Below are 22,896 nucleotides of genomic sequence, written 5' to 3' on the forward strand. Positions count from 1 at the left end.
TATAATCTCTGTATGTACAATTTCCAAACATCACATGTCCTCCATGTGCTTTGCTTCAGCACAGGTCCTGCATGTACATTCAATCAGCCCAAGTCTGAGGAAGTAGCAAGAAACTGCAACACACCACCAGGAGTTTTTTAGTGCATTTCTCTCTATGGAGTCCTGACAAATACAGCTTAACTATGCATTGTAAGGCAGATCAATACATGTGTGTTGTTAGTAAAGAATCCTTTATCACATGTCCTTTCATATGCTTAGTTTAGTTGAACATCCTCTCTCCTGTGTCTGCTTCAGTGAAGCACTCCTTCAGGAGTCTGTCTTAGTCTTTCACCTGTGTCCGCTTCAGGAAAATACTCCTTCATGTGTTTGCCCTAGTAAAACACCATCCAACACAACTGACTCTCTAAAGAACCCTTAAGTTTCCACTTCTGTGGAGCTTAAGCCTAGGACCTTAAAGTCCACACCCACAGTGAAGCACTTCCTCCAACAAGGCCATACCTCCTAACAGTGCCACTCCTCATGGGCCAAGCATATTCAAAAGATCACAAGTACTACTGCTTTTTCCTATATCCTTGTTTTAGTACAGTTAATTGTATCAGACTGAGCTATAAGGATGGCTTCTAGCAGGCATGTAGCCACTTCAGAAGAGACTGCAGATCATGCTATGTACAAGGAGCTAAATATAAGGTAGACAAGGAAGATGGCACATGCATCTGGTAGCTGGGATAGAGTTAACTCCCTGCCATAAAAAAGCTACAAGGTGACTGCTTAAATGCAAGAAAAGAGAGCTCACTATAATAGTACTTGAGACACCTGCAAAGTTGGCAGAGAGTAACACTGGCTGGTGACTAACAGTTAGCAGACAGGCAAGGTCAAGGTGTGTGTGTGTGTGTGTACATGTGTGCTGGGGACCAAGTCTAAGACATTATGCATATTAAGTATGTAATCTAACCAGGCACTTACACTGTCAGTTGTAGTTATGCCCCAGTTCTTCTTCCTAGCCCCATTCTCCCAGAAATAAGATTCAGACTCAAAATACATTTACAAACATCTTGAGCATATAGCTAGGCTCTACTCTTGACTAGATCATAACTAAAATAGCCCATTTATTCCAGCCTACATTCTGCCACATGGCTCATTACCTGTGCTCAGGTACCATGTGTCCATCATGTCACATTTTCCCGGCAAATCTCCCCACCTCCTCCTCTCCCAGAATTCTTTCTCCTCCCATGTCCCATCTTCTATTTCCTGCCTAAGCCATAGGCCACAGGCTTTTTAGTTGACAGGTGATGCATCCATACAATCAATACACAAGCTGTTCTCTTTACAGTCAGTCGTAACGTCAAGATGGCTCAGTGAGTAACCAACCTGCTATGCAAGCTGGAGAACCTGAGTTTGGATGCCCCAGCCCTAATGTAAGAAAGTTAGGCTTAACAGTATGTGTGAGAAGTCAGCCCTGAGGGGGGTGGAACAAGGCAGATGACAGAAGGATTCTATTTCAAAAAAAAAACCAAGCCAGCCGGATTTTGCTTCTGTCCTTGGGGTGGGACTTAAAGAATGAAACCTTGGTCAGTGGTAAGTGCAATGTGTATGGGGGTAGGGCAGAACAAGACAACCTTCTCTGAGATGATTTTCTGTGAAACAGCTCTTTTATTGAGGGTAACAAGAGCTATATAAACCTTGGGGTTTGGGTAGGTGTTTTCAGGGTGAGTGTGCATTATTGGCTGGTATTGAGGTGCTGGGACTGCTTCATTTGAATGAAGAGAAATGCTGGACATGCCCTTATAGGGAGCTGTGATTTGGTCACCAGGCTACATGTACTATGTCAAGGGAAGCACAGGTAGGAGTTGCAAGGCTTACATGCACTGGGACATGTCCAGGAAGGGCCAGAGCAAAAGGAAGACAATCCTATGCCTGGTAGTCTCAAGATGAGATATCTGGGGTTTGGGCACAGCTTTCCAGCCCCTGGAAGAGTGAAAGAGGAAGGCACTCCACATTAACCTCCAGCCTTCATATGCAATGTACAGACACGGGCACAGGAACCCACATGTACAATCTTCAGGAACCCATGGCTTTCCAGAAACCTGGTACTAAAAGATCAACAACTACCAATTATAGTCAAGCTTTCAGTATGCAAATCAGCACAGACAGAGAAACCTATGTCTTTCTCACTGGCCCCTTTGCCTTTCCTACAGGTCAGGAATTTTTATTGCATCCTGTTTTTGAAGGATGACATAGCTTCCAGCCAGCCATCCTGAGTTTCCCTCACTGCTAAGGATGGAAACAGCTTCTTTGACATTGGTTATGGCCAATGAAAAACTCAATACTAACATCTACACACTGGGCACACACAGGTGAATGAAACATGGAGATCTATGAGGAAGTGACTCTGGCTCTTACTGCTACCTAAGGCCACAATCATGTTGATATTAATAGCTTATGCTGTCCTGTTGGACAACATCCCTATTTAGGTTTTTAACATGTTGACTAAAACTGCCTCTTTCTCTCCTTGTCTTTTAATAGTTTTGTGGCTCAAAAATCCATGCTAAGGTTATATGTATCCTTTTCTAAGACTGATTTCAATCAGCACTATATAAAATTATGTACATAAACTGTTTTCATATAAATGCATTTGCTATTGATATAATTATTTAATATTGCCACAAATATATTTAATTATGCAAGGCCACAAAATTTCTCATATAACTAAATAGCATGTCATGTCCATAGATTTGGACATGGATTCCTTCCTGAGCCCTCTTGATAGGTGGACTACCACTAGTGGGCAAGCTGGGACGGAGCTCCTCTAGGAACCAATAAAGCAGGAGAATATTCATTATGAAATTCTCAGTGATTTCCATTTCATTCCATTAGTTCTTCTCTCTTAACTGAAGGCATCTAGAAATGTAAAGATTAAAAATGTCAGTCAGGGCTAAGGAGATGGCTCAGGGGTAAAGCGCTTTTGCCCAAACATGAGGGCCTAAGTTTGGATTCTAGGCACCTTCTAAAAATGCTAGGTGTGGTGGGCTTGTGATCTTAGTGCTGACTGAGACGGGAGGATCCTAGGGGTTCATTGGCCAGCCAGGCTAGTCAGACAATGAGTTTCAGGTTCAGCAAGAGGTCCTATCTCAAAACATGAGGTACACAACAATAGAGAAGACTGAAAGCTAACCTCTGGCTTCTAAGTGTACACTCATGTCCCAATCTGAAAGTGTGAGCCACACAAGAAGGTGAGGAACCGACTGTGGTGTCACCATTCACAAAACTGCCTTCCGTACCTTTCCTTAATAATTCCCTCCTTCTTGGGACCAGCCTGAGAAAAGATATGCAATAAGTCTTCTTTTGAAAAAGTGAGTAGATTTAAGAAAGGAATAGTGGAGAAAATTCACAGCCACCCCCCACCACCTCAAGACCACATCTACAGTCAGTTTTTTTTTTTTTTTCTTCTTAAAAAATTTTGGCTTTACTGTTTGGGAGCCATTGAGTTTTGAGATATATGTTAACTTGCTTCATTTCCAAAACTGATTTTGGCTACAACATTCAAGAGCAATCAACCCACCCGCTAATCAATAAATAGTATTTCAGTGCTGCTTTAAGAAAGGCAGCCCAGCACAAAACCAGTATTGTCAGCAACCAGCACAACTCACATGTCCTGACAGAAAATTAGTGTAAATATTTGGAGTTCTAAAAAGGAAATCACATCAATGCAGCATTCTGGATAGTTCATTTTCAAATGAAAGATGTTACTGTTCCCCTACCACCCAGCCCTCCCTGAGGCAGAAGTTAGTGGAGGTGAAGCAACAACTTCCTGATTCTCCTCACATTGTGTCTACCGGCATCTGGTGGGTTGTGGAAAGGTGGGGCCACACACTTCATGGGCTGTCTGTGTGATCTCAAAAAAGCCACACAACCTTCCTGAACACCTGTCCTTTGCTCACCTGCCCAAAGAAATAAAGGAGATTTTTTTTTAAAAATATGTACTAAACAGAAGAATGAAGAATTAGACCAGTCATCTTAAGGTTCACTGCCCAAAGGCACTTCAACGTTCTTGTTTTTATTTAAAAGTGAACAAAATGAATGAGCTCATTCAGTCGTTCAGTAGCATTACTATGAAATCTGTGATGGGTAGGCAAAGACTAAAAGACCCAGGGGCCTTTACGACAGGACCCTCTCTCCGCTTGGCAAACTCAGTCCATGGCAGAAAGGGATAGCAAACAGTTATGCGCAACTGAATGTGACGAAGAAACACAGGACCTCGACCTGTGGGGGTAACAGACAGAAACCTAGAGCTGTCTGAAGAGCACTCCAAGCTAAACATTACAGAAGGACTATCCTCAGCATTTCACCAGCACTGTAAAAACAAACCAGGGCTGCCCAGACGCCGGTCATTTCCGTCCTGCTTCTTTTAACATTTTTCTCTTGTTTCTGTATGTGTGGAGTTCTTTTTTACAATGGCTAATTTAAAAACCTTTCTAAAAGATAGCTTTACTATCACAAGTACGACTGTTATTATATATATATATATATATATATATATATATATATATATATATATATATATATTTAATTCGCCAATTCTAAAGTCCATTCCCAGTTTTGAATGCTAAAAAGCTGACCAAGACAGGTAGGGGTAAGGGACTTCGATGTCGGTAGAAATATATTCTACCAAAGTTACGTGGGACAGACGCTTCCTGCAGCGTGCGGAGGGGGATCTAAGCTCCTAACATAAAAAACGGAAAGGTGGTCACTGAGCTTCCAAGAAAAAGATGTGCGAGGCACAGTCACTTCCAACCCGGCTCGTCCCAGACCCCGGGAGAGCCTGCCTGTGCCAACTACACCTACAACCCGACCGGCAACTTGGGAAACTGAGCCCCGGAAAAGCTAATATGCAAAGGGGCGCATTAGCGGGACAACTCGCAGCCGTCCCCCCCACGGAAGAGGATTCAGGACACTCCCGGTCCTAACACCCACGTCCCAGGATCACAACGTCCCGCCCCGGGCGTGGCCCAAAACAGCGCGCAGAACGCTGGGACTAGAGGCCGGCACCTAGGGTAGCCGCGAGCATGCGCACTGTGCCTTGCGTGCCGAGGGCGGTTCCCCGCGACCGACGTCACTACGTAGGCGTCGGATCCCCGGGGAGAGGAGGGCGAAGACTCCATCCGCCATGTTGGATGCCGCAGATTCGCCATAACCTCTCCGGCTCTTTCCCTAAAAAAATCAAAATAAAGAGCGAAGCTTCCTCAGGGTGTCCGACTTTCTCGCTCAGCCCGGAAGGGAGCCGGGAAGAGCCCGAGGCTTTTTTTTTCCTCCGCCGTGGGGGCGTTGCCATGGAGACGCGGGCGGCAGGTGAGCCGGGATGGGGGTTGGGGCGCGACGGGGTGGGGGTGGGGCGCGGCGCCGCGCGGGAAACCGCTCGTGGTGTGCAGTGGGGAGGCCGCGCGCAGGCTCGGGCCGGCGGAGGGATCCACGGGCGGGCGGAGCGCCGACGTCGCAGCGTCCTGCGGCCCACGTTCAGAAGCTGGCATGATCCTGCCGCAGGAAAGAAAAAAGAGGGAGGCGGTGGAGAGCAAGCGAGGGGAGCGCCCTGCGCGCCTGGGGAGCGGTTTCCAGGGCTGTGGGCGGTGCCAGGGCGCCCGCCAGCGGCCATCCGCGGGCGTCTGGCTGGATAGGTGTTCGAGTCCCGTTGCCTGCCGCTGTTTGTGTGAGCTTTGAGTTGGCTTCTTGCTTAGTCAACAGTTTCCCCCTCTGTAAAGTGGATGACTTCCCCTTCCCAGTGATCAACCCCGTGTTCTTAGCCAGGACGTGCTTAAAGTCCAGCCTTCTCTAGTGACCTTCAGAGGGAACAGCCAATGAGAGAGATGGGCTTTATCACGGGTGACCCTGTCCCATGCAAGTAGTCATTTGCCTTCTGTCTTTGGCCCAGTGCTGTAGGGCATTGTCCTCGTGCGCTTGAACGAAGTGGCTCCAGGCTACTTCCTTCAGGCAGCCCTCAGACTGTCTAGCCAGAAGCTGCTTTAGCTTGTCTCATTGGAAGGGTATACTTTTCACTTAACCCCTGGTGACTCCCAGGGGTTAAACTTTTTTTTTTTTTTTTTCGAGACAGGGTTTCTTTGTGTAGCCCTGGCTGTCCTGGAACTCACTCTGTAGACCAGGCTGGCCTCGAACTCAGAAATCCGCCTGCCTCTGCCTCCCAAGTGCTGGGATTAAAGGTGTGCGCCACCACGCCCGGCGACTCCCCTTAACCTTAAGCTTGTTACCACTAGCCTGTGATTGACACCAATTTAGACTCTTGGACCCTGATTTCCGAGGGTCACTGCCAGTGTCTCCTGGTTGTTCTTAGTTGGTCATTTACTGAAGAAGAGAAAAGTTGAGAGCCCAGATTCCTGAGAGTGGAGCTTTAAAGAGATCGGACTTCTGGCTTGGAAAACAATGTGAACCATATGTTTGCTTGGCCTTTGCCACTGTCCCCTGGAATTCAGACAGGCTCTTAGTAGGGGTGACCTTCTATTGAATGACAGAGTGAAGGAGCTGCTGATCATTTGTACATGTCACTGTAGTTTCCTGCTGGAGCCTGGGTCCATCCATACAGGGAACAGAAAACTCACGTTCCTGGGGCTTACCTCCACGACTGCCCCTCTCCACCTTTAGCTTTGGAACCTATCGCCTTGTCTGTGAAAGCCTCTGAAATTAGTGTCGGTGCTACAGAGTGGATATAGGTCAAAGGGACACACAACAAGCCCCAAACAGGTTATCTTTCTGTTTTTCAGCCGTGACAAGTGAAGAAGGCTCATAGTTTGAACAAAATGTATTTCTGTCAGCTCATGGGCAGCTCGTTTCTGGGAAATTTCCTGTTTTGGTGTTGGAAAGGCGGCTTAGGGTGGTAAACAGGCTGGGTGGTCATTGCCCCAGTTCCAGCTCTGTTCTGTGTGTGTTCCAGCTCTGTTCTGTGTTGGTTTCTTTTTCATGGTATCTCTTGCTTTGGGTGCAAAGGTTTCTGCTTCTTTCTTTTCCCACCTTGTAGTGTACACAACAGCTTTTCAGCTATAGCTGTCTTGAAGGAGAATCTAGTGGTTGCTCAGAGCAGGCCAAGTCAGAATTGGGTGATTACACTGTTTCTCTCATTTTCTTTTATAGATGTCTCATGCATGCTGCCCCTGAAAACCTCTCTATCAAGATGGGTCAGTTTAATAGAGGGGGATTTAGTCTAATGGTTTGTCCCTTGTCACCTCTTGGGGCTGTTAAGCTTTCAGTGTGTGAAACTTTCCAGGGGCAGGTACTCTCTTCAGAGGCAGTCTCTCACTGTTCACAGCTTTGCTGGAGAGAGCTGCTCCTGAGATCTGAGGCAGGGGCTGTGACCCTTGTGCTTGAGGCTCATGTGTTGTGCCTCTACCTTGCTCACACTGGTGGCACTCCAGATGGTTTTCATAACAACACACTGTCACCATGCATTTGCTTTGGGAAGTGTGTGTGGATGGAAAGGTGGGGTGAAGTTTGGTTATAATCTTTTTTTTTTCCGAGACAGGATTTTCCAAGAAGCATCCCACATGATTATGATTTTTTTTTTTGTTGTTCTGAAGGGGGAAAAAAGTAACTTTGAAATGGAGAAAAGTGAACATTTTAAAACATATATTGTAGATTCAAAGTTGGCTTAAAAGACATAAAATATACATGGTGGCTTACAACCATCTATAATGGGATCCAGTGCCCTCTTCTGGTGTGTCTGAAGACAGCTACAGTGTACTCATGTAAATAAATAAATATATATATATTTTAAAAACCCATAAAATATAAAAACAAATGAATTTGCTTATGAAATGACAATGCTTGGCACACCGATGTCAAACAGGGCCTTAAAGTTGAGTAGCAGAATTGTCTTTGTTCTTTTTAAAGTCTTGAAAATCGTAAGTTGATAGTTATACCTGTGCTTGTGGCACTCACAGCCCTGAGATTTATGAGCACAATGGGGAATAATTAGGTTAATCCAGTCTGGCACCTTTTCTTGTCATCATTTCTTGAGGTGAGAACATTTGAAATGTATTCTTTTAGTGGGTTTTGAAGTGAAAAATACATTATTTACTCTGTTCACTATGCCATGCAGAATAAACAGAAAGTGAAAACATAGTTTTGCTAATAGAGGCTTGCCTCACGCCCTGCCTCCCATGCTCTCCGACCCCATTCTGTTCTCTCCATCTGTGAGGTCTGTTGCTTCAGCTCCACCTGCCTATCTACAAAGGCAGAGTCATTCTCTGTGCTCACTTTGCACACTCTTCATTCATCCGCTCATGGACACTTAGGGTGTTTCTTCACCTGGGCTGTTATTACTTTTTTGATGAACATGGAAGTTCAGATGCCTCTCTGCCAACTAGTTTAGAATATTCTCATTCCTTTAACTCTAGGACAACTGGCATTGCAACATATTGACCTCTGGAATCTGGTGCCTTTGTGTTCCAGCCTGTCTGGATAGAAACCAGATGAGTAGGTGGGGACCTTGCCTCAGAGGAGAGTGGACAAAGCTGCAGGCCCTCTGGGTAGGAAGGTGACATTGTCTCACCATAAGGAGAGGGACCTGGAGCCAAAGAGCATAGGGAGTGTGGGGCACTGGGCTATGCACAGACAGGCTGCTCTCCAGTTGAGCTGAGGTCTGAACCCCAGAAATGGTGATAATTCACCTACAAAACACTGTAGGCGTTCCTTTATGCTCCTGGAACTCTGGCCCCTGCCTAAGTTACCGCCGCCCCCCCCCCCCCCCCAGAGAAGCATGGTTTGAAGTCACATAGGCAATGGCCCAAGCTTCTGACCTTCAGGCTAAACTCCTCCCCAGTTACCTAGCAACAGTGAAGGCCATAAAAAGGGGTGTTCAGTCCCACCTTGCTCTCTTACTTTTTACTCTCTTACTTGTCTCTCTTACCTCTTACCCCTCACTCTCACCCCCTCTCTCCTCTCTCTTTGTCTTCTTCTTCTCTCCTCTCTCCCTCTTACTCTCTTTCTCTTTAGCCTTCTCTCTCTCTCTCTCTCTCTCTCTCTCTCTCTCTCCCACCTCTCTCTCTCTTTCTACCTTCTCCCTTTCCCCCTGCCTGTCTATAATAAAGCTCTAAAACCATAGAATGTCTCTGGTCATCAAGGCCCATTGCGCTTGTAGGATGGGACAGGCTTTCTCCTAATGAGCCATTTCTAATCTGTTAGAAGGCCTTCCTGTGCTCCAGTCAAGATCCGCTGCACTCACTCTCGCTGCACTCACTCTTGCTGCACTCACTCTCACAGGTGTTGGGAACCTCTTCCCTCATCCCTCTCTCCCATAACCCTGGTGGCTTTAGCAAAGTAGCTCCGGGAACCCCCTCAGGTAGGACTGCCCCTTGGCTACGCCCTGAAGAGTGGGTCAGAGGCTTGAATGCCCACCTAGGGATGAGTGGAAGGTAGCTAGCAGCCCTCCCACCCCTGACAGACCAATGAATAGGTAAAACTCTGGTGGGGTGTGGGCTTCCCCTCCCCTTCTTCCCCTGGGCCCTCTTTTTAGTTCCTAACAAGGGAGCTTGGGGTATGTGGCACCAAAATGAGGTGAGGGACCTGGAGCCAAAGAGCATAGAGAGCTTGTGGTATCTGGCACTGCTCAGTCACCAGTCTATCTAGCCAGATTTTTGGTGTCCATATTGCTCCATTGTTGCCAATGGGCCTTCATAAACTACCATTTCTCATACCTTTAGGTCTGTTCTTATTCTTTAGTGGGAGGTCCCTGTCTTTCAGATACTGGCCAAACTATGAAACTGTCCCTTCCTTCTTGAGGGTGTCACATAGATCTAGAAGAGAAACAAAACAAAACAAAACAAAACCAATTCCTGTAGGAAAAGGGCATCAGGAACCTCCATGTGAGCTCTGAATATTGAAGATATCAATGGGCTCCAGGTAGGGATTCTGGGAAGACTTCTTGAAGCATGAGGTAGTGGAATTGGATCTTGCAGAGTGAATAGATACCCAACAAAAATGGAAGGGTGGGTGCTAAGACATATGTCACACGAAAACCCCAGCTCACACCTTTAAGGGAATAAGGCATTGTTGATTCTGGAATCATTTTGAGTGACCCTGGCCCAGAAGCAGAGATTTAGGTCACTCCAAATTCCATGTTCCATTGTGGAAGCAGTTTCACAAAGTTATTATGGTTTTAGGGAATTGGGAAAGTCATAAATCAAGGCAAGGTTAAAGTACGTTGGTGGGTACATCAAGGAGGGAGGTACATCAGGATGGGGAAGGCTTCCTATCGCTCAAATTCTGATTACATGCTGAGCGTTTGGACTGGTAAGAGCTACTTACTTACCTGCTAAGTCAATAGATTCTAAAAGGTTTTTATCTGTTGCCACCAGATGTTAGTTCTGTCACACACACACACACACACACACGTGTGTGTGTGTGTGTGTGTGTGTATGCATATGTGTGTAGGGACCCCAGGAATGGTTGTTCTGGAGAGGATGGCCAGAACTTATCCCATGAGAAGGGAATTAGTTTCTGGACCTTCAGCATTCCAATTCTAAGCGGCTGATCGGTCATAGCCAGCTGCGGCTTCTTTTCAGGAGTTTTCCTTCTCATGTGCCTGCAGGTGTGTACTGAGCATTGAGGGGAGGGAGGGGGCTTCGACAGGGAGTCTGAGGGCTGGGAAGCTGTTGGGAATTTGGCTTGAAAGCCAGGAGAACAGTGCCTGCTGACTTGCCTTTAGGAGAGAGCTCTCTGGTGCCTTCCAGGAGGCAGTTTTGTAGTTGTGACTTAATACACAGAAGCACTCGGATCTTTTGTATAGACAGTACTCAGGTAAGCCACATCTCTAATGATACATAGGCTTTTTTTTTTTAATTACCCAAGAAAATTTTCTCCTCCCCCTCCACACCCAGTCCTTATCCCTCAGGCCAAACAACCTCCAGTCTTGCTGCTCTCATTTATGTTTGCCTTTTGAGGACTTCACATAATTATTTTGTGTCTAGCCTTTTCTTACTCAGGGTTTCTATTCCTCACAAACATCATGACCAAGAAGCAGTTGGGGAGGAAAGGGTTTATTCAGCTTACACTTCCATATTGCTGTTCATCACCAAGGAAGTCAGGACTGGAACTCAAGCAGGTCAGGAAGCAGGAGCTGATGCAGAGGCTATGGAGGGATGTTCTTTACTGGCTTGCTTACCCCCTGGCTTGCTCAGCCTGCTCTCTTAATAGAATCCAAGACTGCCAGCCCAGAGATGGTCCCACTCACAAGGGCCCTTTCCCCCTTGATCACTAATTGAGAAAATGCCCCACAGCTGGATCTCATGGAGGCATTTCCCCAACTGAACCAACTGAAACTCCTTTCTCTGTGATAACCCCAGGCTGTGTCAGGTTTACACATAAAACCAGCCAATACAAGCCCCCTTTAAAAAAAAAAAATATATATATATATATATATATATATATTTTTTTTTTTTTTTTAAATTGCTTAATGCTATTCTACTGCCTGGAAATCTCCACCGTTTGCCTGCGTGATTCTTTCTTAGTAAGCACCCGGGCTGTTCTCATGTTTCCAGTTTTGGGTTCTTTTGTTTGCTTGCTTTTGTTTTTAAACTTTGAACTGATTCCTTGTGAGTTTCATGTCCTGCACCCCAGTCCCATTCATCTCCCAGTCTCCTTGTATCTGCCCTTTGCCCCTGCAACCTTCCCCCCAAATAAAAACAAACAAACAAATAAAACAAACCCAAGTATCCAATACATCTTGTAGTGGAAGTTTTAGTGTGTCACAGTGTCTCCCACAGTATATGCCTCCATCCACACATCTTCTCTTGCGAATGTTCCTTGCAGTGAGCCATTGGTCTGGTTTGAGATCTCTGGCTTCTGTGATACCATCAATATTGGCTCCTCACTAGGACTTCTCCTAGTTGTCCTGTCGTTGCCCCATGTCATGGGGATCTTGAAGCTTTGGATCAGCAGGACTGTCCCATTCATATGCTCCAACAGTTCATAGATGATGTAGAGTTTGGGGTGGGCCAATTCAAAACCCTGGATCTGTGCCTGGGGGTAGCCCTCTTGCTTGCCCTTATCCTCTCCAGCACTACTCTGGCTAGGCAACCCAGTGATACCATGGGCAGTGGCTCTCCTGCTCTCATGCCCTCAGGGCAGGATCTTTTGCACCGGTGCCTCCAGAACCAGCTCTACTGTGCTACCCAGTCAAGGAGTGGAGGCCTCCTCTTCCAAGTGTTGCAGCCTGTTAGCTGCTGTGCCAGCTCTTTCATTGTTAAGCCATCTCTACCGTGTTCCTCAGGAGACATGCAGAAACTGTTCAACTGCCATTGGGGGACAGGGCCAGTTCTCCTGGCTGTATTGCATGTGGCTAGGAGTGAGGTAGGGAGGACATCACCCCCTTGACCACTCTACTTCTACCAGACGAGGGATGGAGCCAGTTCTTCTGCGCCTCCTCCACCAGAGCTAGCTCTGTTGTGCTGCCCACTCAGGGTGCAGGGCCTGCTCTCCCATGTGCTGTAGCTGGTGAGGGGCAGGGCCATCTCTCTCTGTCCAGTCTCTAGAGGTAATATGAGACACGGACCTTTGCCACTGGATAGCCATAGACACAGACATCCACTACACATTTGTACATTGTAGTGTCTCCCGTTCCAATGACCTCTTTGGTCCATGCTACAAAGTGTGGTGGCAAGCAGGCTTCTAGGTGTTTACAGCCAGTCTGTGTGGCATGGAGGCTGGGGTTCTGTGGGCATCTTCTCTGTCCAGCACCATGTGTGTGGCAACAGGAGGTGCTCTGAATGTCTATGACCTGCCCATGCTGTGCAGGGGAGGGCAGGCCTATGGGTGTCTTTCATATGCCATGGTGGTCAGCAGGTCTTTAGTTTTAACCGCCACTGCCATCAGCACAGCCCTTGCATTTGTTTTCTAAAAAGGGTCTCATAAGGTAGGTCTAGCTGGCCTGGAACTTGCTATGTAGACCAGGCTAGCATTGAACTCATAGGCATCTCTCTGCCTCTGCCCTCTAAGGGTTGGGATTAAAGCATACAGCCAGGTGCTTGTTTCCATTTATTTTTTATTACTGTGAACAAAACTGTACTAAATATTCTTACAAGCCTTTTGTGGGGATATATTTCCATTTCTCCTGGGTAAATAATTGCCTGGTGATAATCGAGTTGCTAGTTTGTTGACTACAGACATGTTTAGTTTTTACAGACACTTACAGATTTCTTGCCAGTGGTCCTGCCAGTTATATTACCATATCAAAGGGGTGTCTCAGGCTGCTTTAGGAGCCTGAGGTAGCCAGTCACACTGCTCAAAATGATCAGGATGCATAGTTAGAGCAAACAGATGCCTCGCTCACTTTCTCTCCAGTGAGACCCCAGCCCATGGGAAGGAGCCACCACATTTAGGGCAGGGCTTCCACCTCAACTCAATTTAGAAATTCTCTTGAAGTCATGCAAAGAAGTTTGTCTCCTAGCCAATGGTTGGTCCTGTTGAGGTGACAATATCTACCATCCAACAATAAAAGACAGGCTCCCCAAGTCACTAGGACAAACAAAAGACTGGGAGAGACTTCTGCCTCGAGATAGTACATAGAGACACATGTTCAGCATTGCTGATGATGAGTGAGGTTTGGGTTAGATGGGGCAGCACTGCAAACACTCTTGGTTTAAGATGACAGTATAGAATGTGTTTGGGGACGTGGAGTGAGTAAGACTCTTACACCAGAACCTGTGTCCAGTTTTGATTACTGTGAATAAAACTGCATTGAGTATTACACTCTGGGCCAGAATGTCATGTTCAATGATTGGGCCTGTGGCTCCTTGCATAAGAACATGCAGGGGTTCTGGGACTCAGTCCTGACCTGGAGTGAGCCTTGTGAACCAGGCTCAGGTAATGCAGTGAGCAAGGGAAAAGCCAGGGGAGAAGAGTTGGTGGTGTCAGTGGGGAGTCTTGCTGAGCTCTGGGTCTGTGGCCATCTCTGGAGCATCCCCACCATGGTTTAGTGGCTTTGGTGGTGTTGGTTGCTGTGACTGAGGGACAAGAGCAACTCAGGGAAGGATTTATTTTAGTTCTTAGTTTCTGGCATGGAGGCTTGGTAGCTGGGCTTCTGCTCATGATTGCAAGAACTTGCAGTGTTACCTGTTATATCTCAGTGGATCAGGAAGCAGACACACATTGCCTGACCTGGGAGCCTCCACTGTAAACCATAATAAACCCCAGCCTGTGGCCTTATAATTGTCAGCTGGTCTTCTTTGAACAGTGCTACCAGATGGGGACCAGCTGTTCAAACACATGAGCTTATGGGACATTTCATATTAAAGCCCTGTCACAATCTTACATGAAAAAGGTCCCCGCAAAGCACTGGGTCATGTGGCATAAAGCCTCCTTGGGAAAGACTCAGACACTCAGTCTGGTCCCTAGCGCACTTTCTTCTCTGCTATCTTCGGTCTTTCACTTTCCCTCCTCTTCTCTCCCCACCTTGTGGATTTCGATAGTATCCTTGGAGATTTGATGCATAATAAAAGTGGTTTGAAATTAGAAATCACAGCGCATGTGCAGTGGCCTGGCTTAAATCATGCAGTTGTGGCAAATAAAATGGGACCCAGTGATCCCACAGTTCTGTATACCTGCTTAGTCGGGTGTTTCACATCTTTTCACAAAAGCTCAGCACAGTGGGTTCATTGTCTCTGCTCTGCACTTAAGTAGAAGCTGGGGCTGGAGCCGATAGCCCATCTCTAGGGAGGGTTTCCAAACAGGGTGCTGATCAGGGTGCCATTCATGTCAAGTCCCTGACTCCCTTGAGAGGCTCAACCTGGATTTTCTTCTGAAATCTTGTCAAGTTCCAATCTTCTCCTGGGCCAGTGCGGATCAGGCTTGGCTTCAGTTCTCGTGACCTGGAGAGACCTGAGCAGGGAGGGATGGAATATTCCTTTCCTGAAGGCTGCCCGGTCTATTAAAGGCTATCAATGGAGCCTGCCAAATTGTCTAGTGCCCGATGTAAGTGGATCAAGGCCTGGGTTTCTGATAATCCATAGCTTTACCTCCATAGTACTCTTTGGGGTTAATTCTCCCTGAAGCTATGTGTGTGTGTGGTGTGTGGCCAAGTGGCCTGTGTTCAAGGAGCTTATAACAGACACTAGAGAAAAACATTTTCTAAATGGGCAGAAGGTTTTGAAGACAAAGTTGTCCCTTGGTAGCCATGAACAAGATTGGTTCCCAGACCCCCAGTGATGGATGCTCAAGTCCCAGATATAAAATAGTGTGGTATTTGCATGTGTTGTACAAACTTTGTTTTATAAGCTTTACATTGTGTGTAGATTACTTATAATATGTTATACAGAGTTAATGCAATTAACTAGCCTACTGGTTTGTCTTTGTCCACTTGATACAAACTAGATTCACTTAGAGGGAACCTTAACTGAGGAATTGGCTCTGGGAATTACCCAGCTTGGCTTCTGGGAATGTCTGTGGGGCTTTCTTTGTTTTTGTTTTTTGTTTTTTGTTTTTTTTTTTTCTTTTTGTTAATGAGTGATGTAGGAAAACCCTGGGCAGGGCATCCTGGGTTATATAAGAACAATAGAGGAGTAAGCCATGGGAGAAAGCCAGTAAGCAGCATTCTTCCATGATCTTTGCTTTATAGGTTACAGGTTACAGGCTTTGGCTTGGCTTCTCCTGATGATGGATAGACTGTAACCTTAGGCCAAATAAACTCCTTCCTACCACCAAATTGCTTTGTTTAGTGCTTTACTACAGCAACACTGAAGCAGACTGGATCAACTCTTTGATGTTTCTTTAGGGACTAATAATGAGAAAAAGGTCCATGCATGTGTAGTACCTATACATTTTCGCCCAAAGACTTCTCATTAGTGGATGGCTAGTGGTAGTTGTTAGGAGTGGGAGGAAGGAGCATAAGGAATTGCTGTCTGATGGAAACAGGTTCTGTGTGGGAAGATGAAACGTTTCTGGATATGTCTGGAGGTGATGGCTATACACCAGGGTGAATGTATACAGTGGCTTGAACTGGACACAGAGTTTGAAAAGTTCTGTCTATCTTACCATGGTTTGTTCTGCTAAGATTTACTTGCTGAAGATGGCAGTACTGGAGAGATGGAGCCCTGGGAGCCTAAAAGATCATGAATGAGTTCACGATGTCAGACAGTGGTAGGAGCTGGCAGGGAGAGGGGACTGGTTAGGGTAATAAAAGTGTTCAGTGTTGTGACTTGTCCACGGGTCGTGGTAGGGGTACATAGGGTATGGTGGGGGGGCACAGAAGGTGGTTACTGCCTCCTAGGTTGGAGAAGGGCTCTGGAAAGCCTCTAGGGCAGTGGTTCTCAACCTTCCTAATGCTGTGACCCATTAATACAGTTCCTCATGTTGTGGTGACCTCCAATCATAAAATTGTTTTCATTGCTACTTCTTAAAAGTAATTTTGCTACTGTTGTGAGTTGTAATGTAAATATCTGTATTTTCTGGTGGACTTAGGTGACACCTGTGAAAGGGTCATTTAACACCCCCCCCCCCCAAGGGGCACAACACATAGGTTGAGAACAGCTACTCAACCTGTGGTGGTTGAGCTGAGAAAACCATTCCAGAAGGACCCAGTAGGGGAAGGGCGTGTGGTAGCCTCTGCAAGTCCAGTTGCTTGGCCAGTACTTCTCTGGTATGAAGCAGTGACAGCTCAGAGTTGCAGACTTAGCTTGTTGTGTTTGTATCACCTCTGAGTCCTGGTAGAGAAGTTTGCTCTGCCTCTCTCTGCCTGACTCTATCTGCCAGCCCTTGGCAGAACTACTGGGCACCTTTGCCCTGTCAAGATGGCCTTAGTTCCGCCCATGTTCTATTTGTAGTCTTTGCCCTTAACTACTCAGGCAGCTTTTGGCTGTCTCCCTGGTTTGCTTCTTGCTAGGTTGCATATTGAGGGATTGAAGACCTTAGGAGCCTTACAGGATGGGACACCTAGCTTTGTGATCCAGTCTCTCTGTGTGACGTTTCTTGGGACTCTTTTGAGCCCCACTTTGCACTGCTGTAAATTTGGAGCTGAGTGCTGCTTTCTCTGAGAACTCTGTTCTCTGAGGGATGCAATCAGGTGAAGTGCCCACTGGTACCTAGTGGCTAATGCTCATGGAAAGATTCTGCAGTGGCCTTGAGAGTTCTTGTGCTTGGCACTTCAGATAACCTGTGGTGCTTCATCTGTTGCAGAATGTCACTCCTTGAGCATGGATGTGTCCTGGAATGTCACTACCAGGATCCATTGCTGTGTTTGCTCTAGGGCATTCAGCCATGAAGGTCCAGCACAGCCTGCTCAGCTCTCACAGTTGGGAACAGCTTTCCCAGGTCTTGCTCCTGCTGGCCTCTACAAACTATCCAGCATGAACCTTCCAGCATGCATGTTCTTGAACAACAAAGAGGTTATTATTATTGTTATTTTTATTATTATTTTACATTTTAAAATTCTGTGTGTGTGTGTCTGAGAAACTCCTGCAGCCAATGCTTTCCCCACATAATCCTAATAATAGGATATGAGCCTTGATTTATAGTCTGAAGGGCAGAGACTTTGGGTCACAGACTGGTACTAGTACCAGTGAATAAAGCAGGAGTTGCATATTATTTGACCCCAAACCACATCTTTGGATATATTTAGTTTACAGAGTAAAGCCTCCTTGTTTCAGTAGCAGTACCAGGGAAATAAAGATGGAGGGGCAGTATCTTCCTTGTGCGTGGTGGGAAGGGTGGCACCCACCACGTTTCTCTTCTGTTCTCCATAGAAGAGCTTGGCGTATGGGCTTAGGCCTTTCTCCCCACAACACCTTACAAGTGCCTTTTAGGAAGTGGTTTCCCTGCACACCTGTTGGTTTTCCACTTTGTCTCCCTGGTGCTCGCTGGTTTCATAGATGCTGCCCGGGCATCTGCATTAACCTTCTTCCTACCGCAGGAGGGCGTTCTTGCCAACTCTAGGGACAACCCTGCCATTTGTCATCCTGGGAGTCTGCAGGAGCAGGGACTGCTTAAAGAGTGTTTCCTTCATTTCTTGGGAGCAATCTAGGAGTCTTGGCAGCCACTTAGACAAACCAGTTGAGGGTTTTCTTGACTGTCAGAGACCATGCCAGTTGGGACTGGATGCAGTAAGAACCAGGTATCCTCAGTGGCCAGCATGCCAGTGGGAGGCTTCCTACAGAAGATACATGCAGATACGTGGTGCCTCATCCCCCTGTGACCCACCTTATGGACTGCCAGCCTCGAGAATGCCTCCCTTGCCTGCTAGCCTTGGGGAACTTCTAGAAAGATGCTTTGGGCTATGTCCAGTCTCCTCAGGCTTCCCACCCAGGTTCCTCCTCCTCTCCTGATACCGGAGGGGCTAGTTAGTAACCTCTCTGTCTGTGGGGTTTCCAGTAGGGAGCTGTTGGTGGAGCAGTCTTCCGTTTTGCAGGCGACTTTGTTCTTACATGTTTTTAATACTAAAGAGAGTTTGCTGAGAATGAATTTTCAAACTATTTGAAACCTGAACTATATCATGTAGAAACATTTATACAAATTTCAGGACAAGAATAATTATAGTACTAGACTTTATCTTGTTTGATGTCATCTGATGCTTTTGTTCCTTACCAACTTGATGTGAGAATTCAAGTGAGTGCTTGAGCATTGCCTAGCTGTGAGAGCCTGTGAAAGATAATCCCATGGCTTGAGGGAGGCTGGGCAGAGCAATGGAAAGAGAGAGGGGAAGAGCCTGGGAGAGGCCAGGGGACAGTGTTCTGCACTGACCCCAGGAGATGCTCAGAGGGAAACATTGAGCCTAAAGAATACATTCCATCTCGGCCTTTTATTTTTGCGTAAGTGTTCTAGGAAAGCAATTGAGAGCATCATGACCTCCCATATACCCTCTTTAAAATGAACAGTTCACTTGTGTCTTCTCAATTTCACTTTAGGGTCCCTGTACTTATTTATTTTATTTATTTGTATTGAATGTATGAAATTGGGAGCAGTATTTTTTTTTTTTTTTATTTCAAAAACAGGGCAGGATTTTCTTTTTCTTATTTCCTCATCTATTTGTGAGTCATCAATATGGAGACCTGCATGCAGAAGAGTGGGTGACAGCGACAGTGTGTCTCTAGGAGAGCCACAGAAACCCTGGAAGGCATTGGAATTGAGCTAAGGCTCTACCATTGAGGTGGGGCTGAGCTGCCCTTCAGTGAGCATCTCCTTGCCTGGGACTTGGTCTCCATGTGCTTGGATTCCTTTCATCCATTGTTTAGGCATTGTGTACATTCCTATTTTAATGAGTTGTTGAGGGAGTGACTGTCAGTGTTTTCTTCACTGCTGGGGCTCCTGAGCCTCAACCTCTTACCCACCTTAGGGTCTTGCCTGCTTTGCTAGGAAGTGAGAGTTAGGAGAGCCTTGGTCCATGTTCTCAGGGGTCCTCAGGTGAAGCCCTCACCACATGGAGAGTGCGTTGTTGCTTTGAATAGAAGTAGCTTCCCTGGTAATACTTACCGTTTCTATGTTCAGGACTTGAGCTACGTTTTATATCACATGCTGTTGATGTTCTTAGAGCTTATACTGTACTTGGGAAAACAGAGGCTAGACAAATAAGCACATCCTTAAACCTGCTGTTGAAAGTTGTGCTCATATTACCAAGCAGGTAAGTGGGAGGCAGGGGATTCTGGGAACATTGAAAGTTGTTACAAAACCTCTCTGTGGGAACAAGGCCAGGTCTGAGACTTCAAGAATGGGTCCTGAATCCATGAACAAGTTCCATAGGCAGAGAGCAGGTACTGCCCTCTCCCTCTCTGTGGTGCACAAGCCTGAGCAGGACTGAAGTTAGCTGCCCCTGCCAGAGTTCTCATTTGTCCACTGTGTCCTCACAACCCTGACTATGAGAGGGCTGGGCTGCAGAGGCTTCCTGAGGCCATTCCAGGAGCTCTGGGCGAGGACAGCTGCCCTGCAAAGTGAGGTGTGTGGGGGTCAGGCAGGGCTGTCTGACCCTGCAAGACTGTAGCTGAGGTGGGCACTTCTCTGTCCCCCCCAGTGGCAGGAGTCCTCAAAGTCAGGCCCCAGACGACACAGGCATTTGTGTTTCTGGAGGGAGGCCTGGATCCTTCTCATTTCTAATTGTGCCTGGCAGAGAATGTGACACATAGTGGGCATTCATTAAATACTAAATTATGAGGCCACTGAATATACATTAACCACAGAGGCTAGTTATTCAGAGAATAGATCTAAGACTTATTGAATATTTTGTCTTCAGGAAAAGGAGCTGAGGGTGGGTGAGCGATTTGGAAACTTCTTTCCTTACCTGCTGTTCTCTCCTAAATTTAAAGTTCTCCTCTGGAGTTGCAGAGGACATTAGCCATGTTTGAATATTAGAGGGCGGTTCTTACTCCTGGAATTAATTTTGAAGCCCTGGACACTTAATAAGTAAGACCAGTCTCAGGCTTTTATAATAAATAAAGCAGAAGTGTACAATTTGGATTAGAATTAGGGTGTTTCCCATATCCGCCTCTAGCTTCTGTCTGGGCTGTTAGCTCTTCTGACTGTGACCCTTGGAGCCCCAAGCACACAGCTGGCATTTAAACCTGCAACAGTAATAAATGAACATGTCTCTCCATCACCTGCCTTCCCCTGAAGACTGTGACCGCACTATGGAAATTTCATAGCCTGTATTTCCACCCACTCTCTGTCTCCACTTTCTAGACTGAGTTCCAAAGGTTTTGGGGTGGTAGAAGCTCTGTCCTAGCTTCCTGGGGGTCAGGGAGGTGTGTAGTGACAGACCTTCCTGGTGTTCTCGGAACAGTGCAAGTGGGTTCTGGGTTTGTATCTAGACCAAACCAGGATGTGCTGTGAGTGGAAAAGATTTTTGAGTTTGAATATAGAATGGAGTTCTTCATAGAACTTTCAGAAACGAGAAATGGGTTACAGGGTGAATGCTGTTGTGGGTATATTCAGTTAAATAAAGTGTGTTGCTAAACGTTATCTTATGTGCTTTGTTTTATCTTAATATGGGTTCTAGACAAGTAAAATCCCATCTATGGCTACCTCATATTTCATTTGGTGTTGTGTGTGTCTGGGCTGGAGTGGATGTAGTTCCTCATGAATCTGTAGTGTTTTCCTCTGCCTCCATCCAGACAGGACCATCTTCAGAGACAGTGCCCAGTACACTAGAGGAAGGAAGGACCTGTGGAGTTCACCCTGCCTGGCAGGTGCACTTACAGGTCTGAGTTTACCCAGTGGATTGTCTAACTTGCAAGCTGGGCAGCAAGTCCTACCCAGCTTTCCCACAATGCATGCCGAGCCCAGGTCTGTTGATTGTAAATGTTAACTATGTACAAGTGGGCTGAGTCAGGCCAGAATTTTCCAGTGTTTGGCTTTTCTTGCTTGGACTCCTCTTGCCAGAAGCATTCTGCCCACAGATGGCATACATGGGGAGGGCACAAGAGCAGCCACAGAACCTGTGTCCCATGGGAGCAAGCTTCTCTCATCTTAATGTTAAGGCAAATGAGGAAACAAGAGCTAACAGGCCAGGTGGGGCTGTGTGGCCTGGCTGCCTTCCTTCAGTATCCTGCCCTTCCTCCATGCCCTGTCAGCTTTTATGACACTTGTCTTTGTCTGCTGGGCTGAGGGTGCTGGGGGTAGATTATGTGAACAGAACTTGGGCCCATAGGGAGAGGCTGGGAATGCCTTCCAGAGCTGGTTCCGAGTTTCTTCCTCCACTTCCATCCTGGTTTCTGATAAACCATTTTAGTACCTGTTGTCTCTTCTTGCTTCTGTTCATTTCCTGACTTTTTCTCTCTCTCCTTTCCACTTCTCAGCTCCTTGAGAGTCATAGCCTCCATTTCTACCTGGTGACCCCTGATGCTGTTTTGTTCTAGTAGTTTCTGAATTGCATATGCCTTTTGTTTCTCCCAAGTGTGTGTGCATATGTATGTATGCATATGTGTGTCATTTGCCCATATATCTATGCATGCATTTTTGCTGTGTGTGTGAGTGTATGGATATGTATTTGCACAAACATTTATGCTTTACATGTGTGTGTCTCAGAGGATTGAGCATGCAAGTGAGGAAGCAGGCAGTAGTGTTAGCTAGCCAGCTAGACTTCAGGGTCTAACTGCTGCCTGCTGTCTTCAGCATCAGAACTTTGCTAACCTGCAGTGTCCCTATTTCCTACTTGATTGCTCCCTAAGTAACCTCCTTAACACCCTTGTAGGGTCCGTGGGGGCAGGTGTAGTTATTACATCCAAGGTGAGTCTCTGTTTTCAGAGAGGGGAATGTGGCTCAGTACACCTCAGTGCCTGTAGCCCAGAAACACTACCCTACAGCAGAACGGACATCACTCAGACAGGAAAGAGAGACTCTTACCATCTCTCCAGTGGCGGATAAAATGTAAGTCTCTAAATCTCTTCAGGTCTAATTTCTCATCTGAATGATGACTAGCTCAAGCTGTTGGTTGGACATGTTTGGAAGTAGAAGCTGGTCTTTGGTTAGCCATATCCAAAGCCTGTGAAAACCATGCCAAAGCAAGGGGAGCTTTGACAGACAAGACACCAGCCTCCCCTGCCCACAGATAACCCCCAAGGTACCATGCCAGCCCAGTCCTGTTGATGCCTCAACAAATGCACACCTTTAATGTGTGGGATTACCAGGCATCTCAGAAAACACTGATGCATACACCAACCTCTACAGCTCACAAAGTTAACAGCTTTATTAAATGCCAGGGAGAAATCCCAGAGGCGTTTCTCTGCTGAATTTAAATTAACAAAATAAAATGAGGAATGTACAATATCAGCTATAATTATGGCTGGGCCAACAGTGGCATTATAATTTTATGCATACACATTTCTTCCATGGTAAAAATTGACATGAAAATTTTAAAGTTATTTTTAAGCACTCTCAAAGTGAGAGCCCTGTGCAATGAAGTAAATTCGCACTGAATAGGGT

At 46.4% G+C, this 22,896-nt stretch overlaps 1 protein-coding gene across 3 annotated transcripts in view; it reads left to right on the forward strand.

The window, feature by feature from the left end:
- Positions 1 to 5,139: 5,139 nt before the first annotated feature.
- Zfat (zinc finger and AT-hook domain containing) overlaps positions 5,140 to 22,896 on the forward strand; it is a 183,701-nt gene continuing 165,944 nt past the window's right edge. For all 3 annotated transcript variants that reach the window (XM_021182879.3, XM_029469960.2, XM_029469961.2), the window contains exon 1: positions 5,140 to 5,346. In XM_021182879.3, coding sequence (XP_021038538.1) covers positions 5,172 to 5,346 — 175 coding nt within the window. In that variant the 5' untranslated portion in view covers positions 5,140 to 5,171. The remainder of the gene's footprint in view (positions 5,347 to 22,896) is intronic.

This window comes from Mus caroli, unplaced genomic scaffold (genome assembly GCF_978045245.1).
Source record: "Mus caroli unplaced genomic scaffold, Mus_caroli_1 scaffold_16, whole genome shotgun sequence".
Lineage (NCBI taxonomy): Eukaryota > Metazoa > Chordata > Mammalia > Rodentia > Muridae > Mus > Mus caroli.